This window comes from Furipterus horrens, unplaced genomic scaffold (genome assembly GCF_987537825.1).
Source record: "Furipterus horrens unplaced genomic scaffold, mFurHor1.1.pri manual_scaffold_1, whole genome shotgun sequence".
Taxonomy (NCBI): domain Eukaryota; kingdom Metazoa; phylum Chordata; class Mammalia; order Chiroptera; family Furipteridae; genus Furipterus; species Furipterus horrens.
Window position 1 is genome coordinate 197,138,998 of NW_028327171.1, and position 19,185 is coordinate 197,158,182.

The 19,185-nt window shown below is 37.1% G+C and overlaps 1 protein-coding gene across 17 annotated transcripts in view; it reads left to right on the forward strand.

Annotated features, from left to right (window-relative positions):
* Window positions 1-4,099: 4,099 nt before the first annotated feature.
* MAP2 (microtubule associated protein 2) overlaps window positions 4,100-19,185 on the forward strand; it is a 67,688-nt gene continuing 52,602 nt past the window's right edge. For all 17 annotated transcript variants that reach the window (XM_090283102.1, XM_090283110.1, XM_090283103.1 and 14 more), the window contains exon 1: window positions 4,100-4,380. In XM_090283102.1, coding sequence (XP_090139228.1) covers window positions 4,119-4,380 — 262 coding nt within the window. In that variant the 5' untranslated portion in view covers window positions 4,100-4,118. The remainder of the gene's footprint in view (window positions 4,381-19,185) is intronic.

Sequence of the window (19,185 nt, forward strand, 5' to 3'; positions counted from 1 at the left end):
GGGAGTAAACCCCAACAGAAAATCCGGAGCCGGAGTCCCTAAGGCGGTTTGACGTTGTAGTCAACACCGGCAACTCCTGCGGCGCACCTGAAGCCAAGCTGTATCGACTCCGTCTTTCCCTTGGACCCTTCAGCTGCGAAGAGAGGGGGAGTCTGCTGCATGGGCAACAGCAGACCCTCCATATCACCCTGCCCAGGCTCTGTAGCTTCAGCTTCACTGGAGAGGACACTCCAGCGTCATCACAAGATGTCGATTCAACACGGGAGGAGACAGATACCGTGTCACTCCCGAGTTGGACTGCACAGCCATTCTCGGCGGTGCAGATAGACTCTTAAGAAGCTACACCATCGTCTCTCGAGACGGACGGCTGCCGACGACGACGACGATATCAGTAATAAGTGATTACAGGAAGCTGTGATCACTTTTAACTATGTCATAGTCCTATTTTGAAGATTAGAGATTAAAATGTGACTCCAAAATCCTGCTTAGGAATTTAAATGAAATTCACCGTGAGTGGGTGGTATTTTAATAATGCCATGTAGTAATTAGAAGTGAGTGTGGCCCAATAGTGTCTCCTTTCATTCCAGAAGTTTTTCAGTAGAACAGAAGGAAACCTTTGAAATCCTATTTTCTGTCAAAGTAACTTTGTCAGAGCAATACCAACTTGAAATTTTCTAAGACGGTTGTCACTTCATAGATGGTTAGACTAGTGCATTTCAAAAGCCCAACAAATTAGAAAGTGAGATCTGATTAATCTGCATACATTTTAAGGAGTATTATCTGAATAGTCTTATTGGGAAGTCAGATGATGCGTTTAGGTTATAAATTCACTTCATTTGTATCTCTGATATTAATTGAAATTAATATGGCCAGCCACTTCCTTCTTACAAAATTAGTTTTTATTGATCAATTAAAAAGAAAGAATCCATAACTCTGAAGCATTAAACACCAAAGACTTCACTTTCTGAATGCTTGATGTCTTGAAAACAAATTATCTTAACCTTTTAAGTGGATGGTTACTAAGTAACACTCTATTCATATAGGCATTGGTTTTTGGGTTTTTTTGGTTCAAGATGAAGATTTTTGGTCACTGAAAAATCTTTTCCAGTGAACCTTGGGGGAAAACTGCCAATTTTAACTGGGAGTTGAGGGGCTTGCATCATTTTATTTCCTTTGAGCATCTGTGGCTAGAACCCCATGAGTTAAGCATGGCCTCAAGTGGAAACCTAAGTATTTCCCAAGTCTTTTTAGAGATGTTGGTAAACATGGCATGAGATAAAGAGTTCTGTGGCCTGTTGGTTGGGATTCTCTCCATGTCACTGCCTTCCCCTGAGATCCCAGTGTGTCGGAGCATGTGAAACCTCTCTGCTGTACTACACATGCCTGTGCTGCTCCCCGTTTCCCAAGCTCGTTTGGGCACTTTACCACTGGTGGGCTTCCTCCCCAAAACACAGGATCAAAAGACAAACATTAAAAAAAGCAGATAATTTTCAGTAGAAAGGTATCCTATAATTTATTGAACCAGTACTTCCTCAAAGTCACCAAAAACAAAGAATATCTGAGAACCTCTCGCAGCCAAGAGGAACCCAAGAAACATGAAAATTAAGTGTAATATAGTATCCTGGATGGAATTCTGAGGCAAAAAAAAAACAAAGAAGATATAAGGTAAAAACTAGTATAATCTAAATTAACTATAGATTTTAGCTAAGAATAATGTATCACTGTTATTTCATGAACTATAACAAATGTACCATTCTAATGCAGGATGTTAGTAACAGGAAATTGTGTGCAGGGGCTACATGGGAACTCTATTCTATCTGCTCAATTTTTCTGTAAATCTAAAACTGTTCTAAAATATAAAAGGTATTAATTTCTAAAACAGTAACATTAACACAGCATGTACTTCTTTATGTGAAGCCTTTTCTATTAACAAGTGTTCGTTCTGTATGCGAAATAGATTAGACCATAGAAGAATATGGAAATTTTAATTAAGCTGTCTGGTAAAGAAAAAGTATAGAAATCAAGGCATATAAAGATAAGGATGCTGAGCCAAGAGTCTCACTATCATTAAATTATTGTGATCCGGAGGGTCACCATTTGAATCTGGAGAATTTATTCAGTCTGTTCAACATGTGATGCCACAACAACTCAGAAGGAGCACAATCCTTAGACTCCTGAGTTAGGTGTTTTGATGTTTGACTAGAAGGCAACAGCAGAATGGAGTCTAGAACATTTCAGAATCATCTTTATGAAAGATCTAGCTGAGTTTTCACAAGTGCACATGGACTGGTTAGTTCTGAGGATGCCCTCCTCCTGACAAGTTCTCATGTCTCAGGAATTATTCATGTCTGTCTTTGAATGGTTATTCCGTCCTGTACAGTATCCAAAGACAGATTTGCAAGTAACTCTTGTTATTGTACTTACCAAGTTTTCAGGCTCCTGTTCCTATGCCAACAGGTCTAGAAAACCTACTTTAAACTATTTTATATGTAATGATGGGTGGTATAATGACAGACTGTAATTATAATAACAATAACAGAGGTAGTAACTACTATTCATTGAACATGTCAGGGACTGTGCTGAGCCCTTTATTTTATTCAGTTGCTACTGTGTAACAAACCAGTAAATAAGGCACCATTGTCCTTGTTTTGCAAACGAGGAAACTCTCTGTGCATATATTTCTTCACATATTGTATATATATAAACATCATATATATGTGATGTTTATTCACAAACTCTCCAATCAGTGTTTTAAAAGCTAAACTTTTTTTACATCCTGTTTAACTGTATTCTTAAAGACAACAAATTAAACCCTTGTGAGAAGCAATTTGGGAGGAGGTTTGATGTATTAGTGAAATTAGTTTAAATGAGTTAATTCATCTTCCTCTTACTGGTATGAGTAGAAAACTAGAATAGGAACCTGAGGATAGTATCAAAATTCAGTAAAAAAAAAGCAGCCAGATGCTTCTTAGTAGGTGGTAGGAAGGCTTACTCTCTTTACAGCTCAATTTATTTGTTAAGGCATCTCAACAGAGCATGGTAGAAGTAGATTTGTTTTCGTAGAAATTTTGTTTCCATGTTGGAAGATTTTTGCTTGAGGTACTATTTTTGAAAAAAGGACAACGTTCTTAGTTTCCTCAGCGACAGTTATTGCTTATGTCAGCACCCTCTGTGGGGACCGTAGGCCATCAATGAGGCTACAGTGCTGGCAACGCCTTTCTAAAACTGAGCGATAAATCTGCTGTCATCAACTACATCGTTAGACTTAGTGGCATCAGCATAAAAGTGAAGGCCGTGCAATATCCGCTATTTAGTTAACACATGCAGGGCACCTACTCCGTGACTTACGCCAACTTGTCTGTAATTCACAGCCACCGGATATACCCCAGTGCACTTTTCCAGATGTAAAATGATGCCATAAGGTAGGATGTAGGCCTAATACTATATTTTCTCTCCTTTCTTTATGTAAGATTTATACTACGATAATATGCCTTTTCTTTTTAACTTATAAATTGTTTAAGAAATTCTACTGGAAAGTGAAGTCAAAAATATTTTTAATGCCCAGTACCTGGAAAACCATGTCCACCTCTGGTTGGAATTAAACATCTTTGGAACGGGAAGGCCTAATATGATGGTAATTATATTTTCTAGGTTTGGGGCAGATGTGAGTTTTTAAAAGAGGACTTGGAGTAATAAATCTGACATTTCCCCTCCGACTTTTTCCCACCTTTTTCTATTCAATTTTCTCATAGTGCAGGATTCCTTTTTTCTACTGGACGGTTAACATCGTATGTCAGTGAAACCTAGCTAAGATGTGTCCTTTATTGCTAGGCACAATTTTTTTTAAAGTGTATATAGATTAATAGAGAGCTTATATTAAAAGAAGAAATATACCAAAAAAGATTTGTAAAACCCACCACCAAAGTGTTGACAGTAGCTACCGCTTGATATTAAAAGTAGGTTGTTGAAGTTTTTTTGTTTGTTTAGTATAGCTAACCAACAAGTTTGCTATAAATTTGCTCGATCTTGGTACTACTAATATCAGATCAGATTTCCCCAAAGTAATGGCTACTATTTTTTCTCTTCCAATCACAGAAGAGGTCATTGAGTGTTGGAGAATGGCAGATAATCGGAAAGATGACGCAAAGGCACCTCACTGGACTCCAGCTCAACTAACAGAGGCTTCCGCACACCCACATCCACCTGAGCTTAAGGATCAAGGCGGGGCAGGGGAAGGACTGGTCAGAAGCGCCAATGGATTCCCATACAGGGAGGATGAAGAGGGTGCCTTCAGAGAGCATGGGTCACAGAGCACTTACGCAAATACCAAAGAGAATGGGATCAATGGAGAGCTGACCTCGGCGGACAAAGAAACGGCAGGTAACTAAAGGCTCTGCTGTCACCAGTGCTGGTTTGTACTTGGAAGTCTGTTCAGTTCGGGAGTGAATTGCTTTACAGCGCTGATCCTCTTTTCCGAACGCTAGGACTGAAATGTTAGGGGGAAAAAAACACAGAAAGGAGAGAAAAATCATGGGAACTAGCCTGACAGTCCCCCAAATTGGTTGTCTTCTCCATTTCATCTCCCTATTTAGTTTTACCACATTAATTTTAATAGGCAAATGGCTCGGTGTATATGTGTTTTGCCAGTGACTGTCAGTGGTTTAATTCATTGAAAGGAAACACAGCTATTTTGCTATTGGACCTAAATCTGCTTGACTACTTAGAAGCATATTTACTTTTTAGGGCAGAAAGGAATGTAGAGTCCATCTCCCAGCCTTTAAACAGAAAAAGAGAGACAAGTCAGAAAAGAAAGAAAACGAACATGTACACATACACAGGAAGCATTTCTTCCTCAGATGGCTTTTTATTACCTAATATTCAGATGGTTTAAGGAAAACATACCATAATTTGCTCTTTGTACTTCCTTTCAAAGCATAATTTTTTACCAATAACCCTCTTTACTCTATCATTGACAATATCATCATTAATGACATAGTTACATAGCATTAATAGCACAGAGATATAATAGCCTGTGTAGTAATGTTCTTCAAAATTATTTTTATTCTTCTGTGATTCAGAATTTAATGCATTTGAACACAGTAACTTCCAGACGTGCCATTCCCAAAAGTGTGAGTCAACTACAAGCAACAAGAAAGGTTATGCCCCCTTCAAAATCACCCCCTACTTATTCAAACCTTGGTTTTCTACACTCCAGCCATTAGTCAGCAACACATCGACTGTACTCTCTGTTCAAAAAACATGTTTACATTGTAATGGGAAAATATGAAAGACATTTCAAATGCCTGGGGAGAAATGCTGTAAGTTTATAATGTAATTTTTTTTAAAAATCCATGCATTGCACAAATTACCGTTGAGCATTTTCTATGCTATGCAAAGCGTGTTAGCTTCTGTGCCAGGGTGTACGCAAGAAACCGTCTCCAAACTTTACGGAGCAGGAAACCTAAATGCAGACATGAGACCTGTGCGTACAACTAATTCAGTTACAAAATACAGCGTCTTAGTACCAAATGAACAGTATGGAAAGACAAAAGTGAACTGGGATTGCTTCTCCGTAGGGCCAAGGTTCCCAAATAGTGCACAGAAGTGTCTTGTGGTGCCCCGGCAGACTCCCGGGGCTGAGGCAGAGTATTTGAGATACTCAGAGGAAACACGGCGGTTCCCCGTGTCTGTCAAACAATGCGTGAGATATTAGTTCAAGTTGGTTCACAGTTTCAACATTGGATCACACCACGTTTCTTTATAAGATGCCATATCTTTGTGAATTTGGGTTTTCAGCAGCTGCTGTGATAAAAACTAACTACCCTGCAGAAATCCACGTGGAACAGGAAAAGGGGATGGCGGTGTCCAATCTAATCCAAGGATTTGAGAAACAGTGCAGTGCCTAACAGCACATTTGTCGCATTATTAAGAAATTGTGGTTAAGAATGAAGTAAAATTTTTATTTTTACCTTTCATGGTTATAATGAGGATTAAATGAAATAGTAAAGTGTACAAAGTGAATGGTTCATGAAATAGTATCTATTAATTATAACTTATTATTATTAGTGGTGGGGTTGGTGTCAATATTGGCAACAGAACACTCTTAAGGAATATTTTTCTATAAACAAATATAATACAAACTGTAGAGGGTGGGATTTGGGTCAGAAGCATTAAGAAGGAAGATTTTGTAGGGATCGAGGCATGAGCAGTTGAAAACAATTAGAGCAAAATGATTGTGGAAAAAGAAAGAGATAATGTGGTAGACCAAGATTTTTCTCATCACCATATTCTGTAGCACCTGACATTATACCTCAAGAACTCAATAAATGTGTGTTGAGTGAGTGAATAAATGAAGAGAAGAGGGAATGAATGCCAAAGCGAAAGAAAGTCCTTTTCAAATTAATGATAAAAACTATTGAAAATTCTTCCTTTGTGTCTTGTGCTCTTATCAGTTGACTCTCATAGACCATTATTATAGAGGCTTATCATACAAGGTGAACATTGCTATAGCATGTTCAGTCAAACAGTGGAAAACCAACATCACTCAGTGTTTCATTTTTTTCAATGGTACTAATTAACTTTTTAAGAGCATCTGAAAAATCTATCTGCCAGGTCAGCATGTCCTTGCCATCTTGAGAAAATAATATAAATTAAAAAGCGATTAATATATGTTTCTTTTAAATTATGGGTTCAAAAGCATCCAAAGTTAATTTTGTATTCAGTTCAACATATATTACATTAATTTTATATTACATTTGAGACAGTGATTATGAAAGCTTTATATGCATATTCATAGTGACAGTGTTGTAAAAAATCATCTGTGAGTTACCAGGGTGATGTGTTCAATTCAAACTATGGTGTGATTTTAAACTAACTTTCCTTCAGAAGTAATGGCCAAGTACTGAATTATAAAGTATCCATGTGTAGAAAACTACGGGAAAAGAAAAGTGTAAAATATGGCGGCCCCATATCTATAAGAGGATGTTCCAATGATGTTAATGTGCAATTAAATTTCTCTCTAAACTTTAGTTTAATAAAACAATAACTTGTATTATTGATGGTTTATATGTAACTGTTTCACAAATTACAAACAAAAATCATCCCCAGTAAAAAGAAATGCTCTTAAAGTTAAAATATGGTTCTCAAAAATGCTGTCCTTTGATGATGGAGGACTACTGACTAATAGGAGTTGGTATTATATTTTAGGTTATTTTAAGGAGAACCAGAGGGCTATGAACTAGCCCACTCTATTTGCATTCACTTGTAGTCTATCAGGATATTGCATTTCTCCCCTGTACAGGATATTACTCAGGACGTTAACTTAAAGCTTTACCCAGTATCATCCGGTCCTTGGCTACATGTTGTGGTGTTCGGGCCATTACTCGTTTAATCCAAAGATCTTTCTTCTTCTTTCCTTCTTTGCTATAGTCCACTCTTCACTTTTAGAAATAAATCTTTTCCCCACAGTTGTTCATTTGTATTCATCTCTATAAACAAGATCACATGACACATGAATTGCAATCATCACATCTACTTCCTTCTTCCTTCCTTCATCAGTGTGGGCTTACTTCAACCAAAGGTTGCACCTCATTCTCTCTCACCCACCCTTTTCAATGTCCACCTTCATGTCTAAGCCATAATAATTTTTAATTTTTAAGATGCAAGCTCACAGTCAGCTTATCTTTATAGTCTTCTGTGATGAGATGGGGTGACAGGGCATGCTGGAAGGCAATGTTTTAAGTTCTATTTCTTTACAGCTTTCTCTTTTAGATTTTGTTTCCTTACAATGTAAAGCCAATCCATAGAAAGTTAAGTAGACTTATTTGCTCATTTTTTACAGCATAACATTTGATTTTTTTTTTTTTTTTTTACATTTCTTCATTCAAGTGTTCTTTTGAGAAGCCCTGCCACAGAAGCTTTCAAAAAGAAAGAGAAGCCACTGCTAACCTAGCCACTTGGGAACATTCTTGTTATAATGAAACAAAAGCTGCCATTTTTACATCGTTTTCCAAAGTGGGAATCAGAGAGTAAAAGGTTGTAGTAAACTTCCTCTCTTTTTCGCCTTATCTTTTTCGAAGGAAGCAAGAGGAATGCATTTTTGTCCCCACACAGTTCTAACTGTGAGTGAAAATCAGGAGCCTCATCTTTAAGTTTCTTATCTGAGATGGGGCCCAAACTTGTATTAGAATCCGTATCAAATCAGCACAAAGGTAACCAGAAGGGACCAGTAAGATGGCCTTTCCCAGTCCTCCTCTTTACAGGTTTAGTCCTCATTCAGGATCACATGACTACAGCCAGAATGCTGATCTCCTGCTGTGTATGACAATGCTCTGTCCACTACCCCGTGCCACCAAATTCCAACCAGCACAGCCAGCTGCCCCAGAGATCAATTAGAGCCAAAGAAGACAGCCCCTATCGCGGAACTGCCACAGCCATGTACCTCTGAGCATGATAGAAAATCATAATTGTATTCTCGGTTTTCAGAATGAATAATGAAAGAAAGAAGAAAGGCAATTCTGAGAAGTTGATGGATGCCAAAATATTGCAGTATTTAATTAAAATCATGATTTCATAATTTTGACAATCCTAAGGTATAGCGCTTTGAACATGAGTAAGAAACGCTAGTCAGAGTATAAAGTGCCTTCATGACCATCCACAGTCCACAGCCAGTGCCGGCCCTCTCTTTGAGTTAATGTAAAGATTAAAGGCATTTCCCCAGTTAACTACCCACCCGCACTGCCCCTAAATGCTTTATTTCCCCAGCATTTCTGGGGATTCTATCCCGGTCCACTCCCTGCTGAAGCAGTGAGATCTGGAAAAGCCCTTGCACGCTCTCCATTGTCACTGTTCAGAGCTCACCGGTGGCGCTGTGCCTTTCTACAGCCTCGGCCAGCACTGTAACATCCGCTTAGCTCACGCAGCCAAGTGATGAACATGCTCAGGTACAGAAGCTTATTGTTGTTGGAATTATAAGTTTAGCCTGAAGGTACATGACAGAGGAAAAGTTTGTCATCCCTCTAAGCGTCGTCCTGTTTCCCTTTTTAATCTCAGAATATGAGAAACTGCCTTTTCTTCTCCCATTTTCCTCTGCCAACATGTCTAGATTTGAGGTGTACTACTAAGAGCCATCATCCCGATTTAAATATGGCATATGGTATATAACGTCATATTAATGTACGCAGAGAAGATAGTACAGAGCCATTTCTCCTCTAAATCAACTAAAGCCATCCTCACCACTCCCCCGAGGCAAATAAACAAGCTAGCCTAACAATACAAGAGGTTGCAGATTTTCTTTTCCTCGTTGCCATGCCAACCACTCATTGCTCCGCTGCCATTTCCCTGAGCTCCGCAGAGAGAGGAGTGTGCAAGCAGAGGTATTTAGCATTCAAGGGTGGGTCTGCAGAAAAGCACACGGCCTCACTTCAAAGCGTCTGGGCCTGGCGGCGCCGATGGATGAGGAGAGAAAATGGGGACCTTTTCAGTGTGTTTCTTCGAAAGGTTAGGCGTCTGGGGCTAGAAAGAGTGGGAAAGACAAGAACTGATAGAAAAGGCAATTGCACGAGGTTTGTATTTGTCACGTTTGCTTTGTCCTATGTGGTCTCTATACCCTTTGAAGCAGGTTACGGGTATTAGCTTCAGTCATAATATGCGGCTTGTCTTGGTGGTGCAAAGAAGCATCTGAACCTAATTGAGGGCTAGCTGATGTGGGCATTGCAATAAAGAACTGCCTCTCTTACTCTTGTTAAGGTATGAGCTTGTGTATAGCCAGTATTGGTAGCTAGAGCTTATAATGTCTTAGAAATTAGAGGAAAAGACAAGCACCAGATAAAGTTGTTTGTTTAAATGTGCGGTTACAGGGTAGTTCTTCCTATAAAAACCTACCGCATATCTGTCATTGCTTGCTCTTCTGCTGATGCCTTAAAGTGGATGCGATTGTCTTAAACCAGGAATTCTAAATCAAAATATAAGAAAACTTGGTTTCTTTGTACCTCTTTTAATTTAACCTATGACTCAACAAATTAAACATGATTTTCTTCCTTTGGAATTTGAACTGCCTACAAAAACTTCAAGTTGTGAAGAGGCTCTATCTCACACAATAGAATATGATATTAAAAACTAAGATTAATTTGCATACACATTTACTGCCATGTATCATCTTCTAGAAAATTCCTCCCATGCACTTGTGGAAATAATTCTCCATTCTTTACTGTCTTGTTTGGTGCTAAATGTCAGATCTGCATCACAGATGCTTAAAAAAGGTGTTGTATGATTCTCTTCGGTTCACTGACACTTTGAAAAATTATTACTGTGAATTTGAATCTTAATCAATGCACCAGATTGGAGCCAAGAACAATTCAGACCTGTTCATAAAGTTATTCTTTCTGGCTTGTTTTTAACTGTAAATATAATTCAATTATCATTGTATTTTTTTTTTCTTGATCATGCATTTTCTAAGACCTTATCAGATTTTCCCTTCTCTAGTTTGCTGTCATGTTTTGTCACCCTAATGTATTTCAGTTTTGAAGTTTTTAAAATCTCCATTTATGGAAGAATTCTGAACATTATATAAAATTGTTATTTGTAGGGAGCAGTTAAAAATAGTCATAAAAACAAGTCTTTTGGGGTTCATTTTTGAGCTGTCTGAACCTTTGTTTTGGTTAGGATTATGTACGGTCTTTATCTGTCTCTTATTGCATTTCTAAGAATTCTCTCCCCACGAAAGAAAAAAAAGGAAAAGGTTTAAGAGTAATTTGGAACATATAAATTGCTCAGATACATTGGGAATTTATTATTCATCAATCAATAATGCATTTTTTAAAGTACGATAGATAGATTGATTATATTGCTTGTATATACCCAAGACAAACAGTACACCACATCCCACCTCGAGGGCTGGCTGTGGGTTTGATTTTACTGCTGTTGAGAGGCTGGTAGACTGGAAAGTACCTAGCAGTCATTGCTCCTCCCTCTTGCCTCCCCAAGCTCCTGAGATGAACCGACTCTGCTTCAGTATATCCAGCCTTTTTCTCTTTCTTTCATTCCTCACACTTCACTGCTCCTCAGCCCCTTACATAAAGCATGTGCTTTGACTGTCAGGGGAGCCTGGAAATTCATATCAGGAGCAGATGAACAGAACGACCCGATGCCGCATTGCAGACTTGGTGGTTTCAGCATGATCTGACTTGGCATCTTGCGTCCTGAGGGGAAAAGGACACTGAACCTGGTGCTTGCTGCCTGCTCCCTGGGAGGCTCATTTCACAGAGCACTCATAGAAAATGCAGTTCCAACCCAGCCAAGCTCATGCGCAAAGAGAAAAGGAAAACGTATTTCCCAGGCTCTTGTTGCAACTTTTAACAAATATGCAAATGCTAGGGGACTAATGGAGTGCATAAATGAGAGTTAAATGTATGCTTTTACAATTGGTTTCAGAATTACTCAGAACTTAAGAAGACATTAGGTGATGGATAATAAAGGAGGACTCAAGATTCAGAGACAAATTATCTTTAATAGAGATGATTCAGCTTCAGCAGCCTGAAAATTAGACTCAATATTTTCAGTTCAGATTTTCTATTTGGAAACACAGGGCAAAGACCTTCTGGGATGAAAACACCTAACTCCTACACCAGAGACTCTAGCATGGTCAGTCCTCTGATTGGACTAATAATCTTTTTTTTTTGCAAAACAGGTTGCATTTGCCCAGTCAATCTCTTGTGGTTTCATTCATGTGTAGCACTGTGGAACATTTGGGAGGGTATATACTACAAAAGAGACTTACCAGGAGTCCATAATCAACGGTCCAGAGCTCATGTTGGTTTTCGCCTCTCAAATGAATCTCTTCCTTTTCCCAGCATCCCCATGGACAATGTTCATAACTTGCTAATGGCATCGATTATATTGAGCATTTTACTGAGGTTACTTGTTACTTGCTTTGCTCCCCATCACTAGGCTGTGTTTTCAGGTGGTAGCTGTGTGCTTTCTTCATCTCCATGTTCCTTTTGGTACACAATACAGCGCTTATTTTCTGTAGTAGGTGCCAGGAAATAGTTTTTGAATTGATATAAAGAAGAGAGAGGGTTAGTATCCATGTTCTATTTTGAAAAAGGAAATTACAGAAACAAAATGGGGCTACAGAAATTATATTGCAGTGTGAGCCATACCCTTGTGGAAAAGTGGTGTTCAAAGGGAATGCTGGAAATAAAAAGGGAAACAGAGAAACTATGAGCAGAGGCTGGATTCAACGTAAAGATTATAGAATCGATGACTAGACCAGAAAGGAATTAAGTAGGACCTCTGAAACATTGTAGTGAAAAGAATGTCGTGAAAGGTTATGGTTGAAGACTTGATGTGGTCTGAAAATGGGATTGAAGGTTTAGAGTAGGGAAAATATATCTTTTAACTTAAGATCGAAGGAAGATATCTAATTAGAAATAATTTCTAGATGATAGAAATGGCTGAATTGGCAAGAGTATGAAAATCAAGATAAATAACCTAAGAGACATCTATAAGCCAACAGCTAAGAAGCACATGAAAGTGGAACAGTTTTTCATGTTCATACATGCAAGATTGAGCCCAGTGTAACAGTGGGCCTCAATAGAATATCCCACTAAAATATCCTGTGAACAGAATTCTAAAATGCATGTTCTTGTTGCTCCTCTGGCTGTAAGGTGGAGAACACTTTACTCTTCTAGGTCAGAAGCTCAGAAATTTTATTTCTGACAAGTGGACAATTTAAATCTTAAAATAAATATATGTTCTAAGTCATAGACTTAATTCTTCTTCTTCTTTAAAAGAATGTACATGCATTGTTTTGGGGAGATTTTCAATATCCTGTTTTTGAAGTTCAACCTGAGTAAAATATCACCAGTGTCCTTTTTCTCTACTTTGTCTTTGAGTCTATAAAATGATTTGAAAATAATAAGTTCTTAGATAATTAACAGCATTTTCTATTGAATAATAAGGCTATTTATTCATTAACTTTAGAGAAAAAGAGTTTGATTTCAATTAGATATACCTTTCTAGATTCATTATTTTAAAAAAATGATACAAGTCTCTTGTAATCTGTAATTTAGATGCTCCTGTTTAAATTTTCTAACTCTAAATCATTAAGTACATATTTTAGAAAGAAAGAAAAAAACTTTCCTTTTCTCCAAGGAGGTAAATAATAACCACAGCATTAAAAATAACTACTATTACTTCTATAAGCAATTTGAGAAATGAACCAATTCATTGAATAATTTTTCTACCCTGCTGCATTTTGTATATTGCTGTCTTTATCTTAAAGCCCAAATACGTTGATCTGTTTCTTTAAAAATTAGCTGTTTTTTTTCTTTTTCTCATTGTTCTGACAGATAGAGATTTGTGACTTAAAGCCTTGAAAAGATTGACATAAACCTGCTCTCCTCAGAGCTTTAGCAGAACATAAATGCTGGCATGGGGGAAACTGCCTTTTCTTTAAAAACTAACTTGGCCTACCTCACAAAGCATGTGAGTTATCTACTCAAGGCCAGTTCTCGCACAATTCATATGTCTTGATCGCCTTAAGAGAGGAAGCAAAGAGTTGACTTTGAAGCAAGTACAGATGCCACTTCCAAAGGTCACATTTTAGAAGAGGAAGTTCATTCAGTCAGGATCACGATGATTTCTGTCCTTATGAACATATCTGCCATCCAGCCTAAGAGAAATACGGTGCTTGAAGTGCTCGTGGGTCATGCTGCACTTGCACATATGATCTGAACATGACATTGAAAACACTGCTTAAGAACTTGGAGGTGTGGGTGACACAGGTCTCCTTTCTAAGTGGGGTTTCATTGTTAAAGGGTGAATTGAAGCTACTTTAGCTGATAATGTGACATCTTAGAACTCAAATCACCAGAGAAGGTTGAATTTAAGTTTTTTTAGTGTGAAGGACTAAAAGCTCCCAAATTATGTTTACTTTTTAAAACTAAATTTGAAAAATATTGAGCATTTCTTCAATTCTAACTAGAAATGCTTGAGTCTCCTGTGCCCCGAATAAAGGTAAGTTCCAACTTTCCATTATGTTCTCTGATGCCCCTGGATGTGAAAAAACTATATGAATACAAAGTGCTTTTCTTCACTAGGTCTGTGGAAAAATGGCAATTAACAAATATGCTTTTTAGAAAATAATTTGGAAAACTTATTTAAGATGATGAGGTGTTTCTTTTATTCTGTTCTGTAAAATTTTAAGTAAAACACTTCAATTAATACAATAATTGCATTGAAACCATACCTCTTGCCCTATAGCTTTTGATCAGCTTCTTGTTGACTGTCAGACCAAGTCATTCTCTGCCTCTGTGTCTTACACTGCATTTCAGAATTACCCAAGAAAAACTGAGCAAAAACCATAAAGTTTCCTGGTTTTATGAGAATTTTTACATTTACAGCAAACTTCCCTTTTGGGAAACAGACCCAAACTGCAAGCTCAAATAAACATTTTTGAGGTGAAGGATTTCTATAAAAGTTAGGAAGGTGTGATTCATAAACTGGCAAGGGGAATGAAAATGAAACAGAAAAATCAAGCTGTTTTCTATTTTTAGTACCAGAAATTGATCAACCTCTTTATGATCAGAGCTACCATATATGAAATATCAAAATGACAAATTTTCTTTCTTTTCATATATTATATAGTAAATTAAATTTTCATTGTCATACTTTACTAAGAAAATGAATTGAAAACTTTTGGAATCTAACTTACCATATCATGAAGTCCCATAAATCTCTTTCATAAGATTGTGTTTTTCATGTCAAATGAAGCTCTGTGTTTGTAGACATAGTATAGCTTATGGTTATAGTAACATCTGGCCATCTGAGGCCTTCCCTAAGCAAAATATGAAGTAAATAGAATGGGCCTTGGGTTACTGTCCATTTGCTTCCTGAATCTCATGTCTTCATTTACTTCAGATTGTCAGCGGTCATCTAAAGCTATGTCTCATGCCTAGGATTCCACCCTCCACCCATTGCAATGTCTGATTGCCTTGTTCAGTGTCATCCTTCCTATATTTCATGTCATCCTGTCCTTACATTTTTCTCAACTCTGCAGCTCCATCAAAATGGATCTACCTTTCTCTTCCTGCTGGGCTCTTACGAAAGGACACCAGAGCTGTTGCAATAATGAGTTACAGTTTTATGCTTTCTAGATATCCTTTAGTGTCAATGTCTTCAAGTAACAGGGAATACTCTGACAGTTGTTAAGTATGATATAGATGGCACCCACAACTGCAAGTATTTCTAGAAGTGTGGTTGGTAGCAATAAGACCCAGCACACAGAGAAGAGATAAACATTGAAATGTATATGTGTCATCAAGTCAGTCCTGTCCTCAACAGCACTTTGACAATGTGATGTGTTCAAGACGTAGTGCAGAAGACAATCCAATTTCTCACAAGTTTACGAGGAGTAGCACAGTTGTAATGGTTTTGACAAGATGCAAAAACGAGCATTTCAAAACTCTAAAAGCACTGTCAATTCCCTCTGTGCCTTAATGATTGTATTCAATTTATTGATATTAAAGCACTTTGAAAATTTCAGGCAGCAAATCCCCTAAGAACTTCTCTTTATTAAATTAGTTTAAGATCAACAAAATATTACAATATAATTTAATTAACAAATATTTAATGTATGAGCTACAAACACCAATGTAACTATGCACCCAATACTACATTGGGGAAGAAAAAACACCATCAGCAAAACCTTTAACTAGACTATAATAATATAAAGCTAGACTATATTCACTTACTATATTTCTTCTGCTTAAATGTGTTTTTGTTCCTGTTTCCCAGCTGGCCCTTTAAAATTAGAAGGAAATTTTTCTAGTAGGTTCTATTCCTGATCTGTAGTTTGCTTTTCTAATTACTTTTGACTCCACTAACTTAGTAACCTTAAATTTTGGTACTCTGTCACTCATAATCATCTTAACTTTTTACACCTTCCCCCTTGACCAAGTTTAAATGCTGGGCAGAGTTTGTTCAAGCACTAAAAACTTCATTTAAGTAAGTTAAGTTGTCTTAACAAACTGTGCATTTGAGCACAGAGATTGAGGTAGGAAAAAAAGAATGAGGGAAGATTCTCCTGGAATCATACACTCGTACTCCCTACCAATCTTAGCCCCACCAGGTTGCATTTGAATTTCAGAAGAAGACCATATGAGTGACTATGGATGGTTCAGCCAAAATCTGTGACCATTACTAGAAAAATCTTAAAAAAACAGAAACAAAACATGGCCTTCAATGAGACTGCCCCATTTCAGGCACAGTTTAAATGTATGAACACCAAGTCTTATTCATCTTTGTATCCCCCACACTGGCTAAGCATAGTGCCACTATCTATAGTGGGTGCAATGCAAAAACTGTTAAATTTAAGTGCCAATCAGAACTGAACTTTATGCAGTCATGGTTCCTTAACCTTTAATGCATTTAACCCTAACTTTGCCTCAAATGTGTTTTTCCCCATAAACTAGAATTTTCGTTAGTTTAATCAGAAAGTCTTTGGGGAAACATCTTTGGAAGAAAAGGCTGTTAGGCAGAGATCAACAGCTGCAGCGTCAGCCTGGGCGACCCTCTGAGATCAACTGGAGTCTGAGCAGGGAGGGGTTTGCCAGCTCTGGCCTCTTTTAATTAATGCAAAGGTGCTGGAGAAACAGCCAAACCCCAAAACCAAAAACCCAACAATCTGCTCTTTTGATTTCCTTCATCACCAGTTGATTACAGGAAATAGTTGCAGAGAAGCCATTTACCCTCCAAATTAGACAAGGAACTTTTCTTTTTTCCCTGTTTTATGAATTTATCTAGGGTTGTTGAGCAGACTGCTTCGAGCTGCACAGTGCTTTCCTTGTTGACTACTTTCCATCAGCACTAGCAATTAGCATCAGTTTCCTAGGCAACCATTCTGTACCCTACTGAGAAAAACCTTTTTGTGACAGGAGCATTCTGTCTAAAATTGTTTTGTTTTCCTTCATTCCTAAGTGTAAGGTAGGCTTGTCATTTCTTTTAACACAGCACTGTTATGCCTGTTATTCTGAAAAGCAGAAACATTTACTGGCTTTTATATTCTATATGGTTGAATTTATTGTCAATGTCTCTTACTTCTCTCTTAACACCCTGAAGAAATCAACAAAAATATGTTCTCAAGCTTATGCCAGCTGGCTTGGGTTTCTTTGTTCACAGTGTAGTTGGTGAGCCTTTACATGTTCATTGTAATCAGAGCAGGTCCTGATGAAAACCCAAACAGTACACTTTCAAAATCAATCCTCTGTGTATACCAACAATGTCACATATGGCTCAGAAACAAGCTGAAGGTTTCAGGGCTACTGAGAACATTTCAACTCCACTGCTTTTGTTATACCTCAACCAAGCAATATTGATAGATTAATATAAAAAAAAAATAACGAAACTAAAAACATGAACCAAACACCAGTTATGAGACTGTCTTAAACTTTTTGATGTCATGGTTCTGTGACTGACCAGAGAGAATCAGCATCATAGAAAAACAAGAGCGCTGTAACAGTTACAAATGCAGCAGGAGAGGAAAGTTTACTAGGTCATTCTTGTTTAAATAATGATTGGTGCAAGCCTCATATATTGTCTGTTAGGCAGTGACCCAGTATTCAGGCAAGGACGTAGTCACTGGGAAAAATGACAGAATCATCTCAATGTATGACAGAAACTTTCAAGTCTTTATCAACATGTTGTCAAAGTGATTATAGACTAAGTTGTTAACAAAACAGCAAAAGTGATTAGAAGTGTTGTGCAGTTTTAATACACATTTGATTATATTATTTTATTGAATTGTCACAACACGGTAAAATATGAATGCCACTTTTATCCTCCTTAATGGATGGAATATGAAGGTTAGAGAGATGGTCATTTACTTGTCACTATTAAAAGATAAAGACAGACTTTGATTCCAGGTTTTCTGACACCAGCACCTAATATGAATAAACTATTTGTGCTACACTGATGTAAATCAACGTGACACCCAAATGGGATAGTAAGTTGCCTTTGTCCATTATTTTATCAGTTTACTCATCTGAAAAATGTATTATTGTTTAGATTAAAAAATACTGACATGAAATAAAAATAACAAGTTGTTTCATAATCTTGTATCATAATGTGATGTTTATTCATTACTGAGGTGAAATGTAAGTAGATCAGTATATTTTTTGTGTATTTTTAAGTAAGTTTCTGTGGATGAGAGCATGTCTCAATTTGTTTCTTATACCTGTTCACCTCTTGTTTATGTTTCCATCAATATATTTCCCAAATACAAAGAAAAACTATTATTTCTTACCATAATTCGATTTATCTACTGAGGACTGCTTTGATACTGTTTTTAAATACTGACCCTATCTCTGTTGCCCAGAATAAGCTTTTAAGACAAACTTTTCTTTTTATCTCCAGATGTTTATCTATACAGTGATGATCTGTTATCATTGGTTCCCTGACTTGTATCTTTAAATCCTTTATTTTAATCAGATGTGACAAGATGAATTGTTTTAAAAGTTGCTTTTATTGTTTTCCTTTCAACTGATATTTAGACAAATCGCTTAACAGATTATTTCCAAGTTATCATTCATTTTACTAGGAGACATGATTTAACAGCTGTATCCTCAGATGTTTTTGTATTACTGTCTCATAACCATAATGACAAGTTAATATTTGAATACTGGTTACAAGGCTCTCACTACAATGCGAAAACTGTTAGTTGCTTACATTGAAATCCTGACATTAACAAAAGAGAGAATAAAGTACATATCACACACACTTAAGACAATTTGAAACATAAACTAAGAATGTCCACTTCTAGAAAACTTTAGACATTCAAAAGAAAGATGATGAGCCTTTCAGATGTTTAGTTTACAGTAGGAAGTGTCATGTTTTCAGCTGTGAAAATCAGTGTTACCTTTCAATTATATATAATCTAATTTCGCAATTTGTGTGTAATCTCAATTCATCTTTACTCTTCTGAACAACTCCTATTCATAATTTTACACATATAATAACTGGAAGAAAAAAATTGTAAATGGAATAGAAAATAGGAGAAAGGAAAAGGAGGTTGAAATAGTAAGCAATGAAAAATTAAAATATAGTCTCAAAAAATAAGTTTTCATGTTGCTAATTATCCGCATGAGTAGAAAGGAGTTGTCATGCCGTATGGAGCACTGAGGAGAAGAC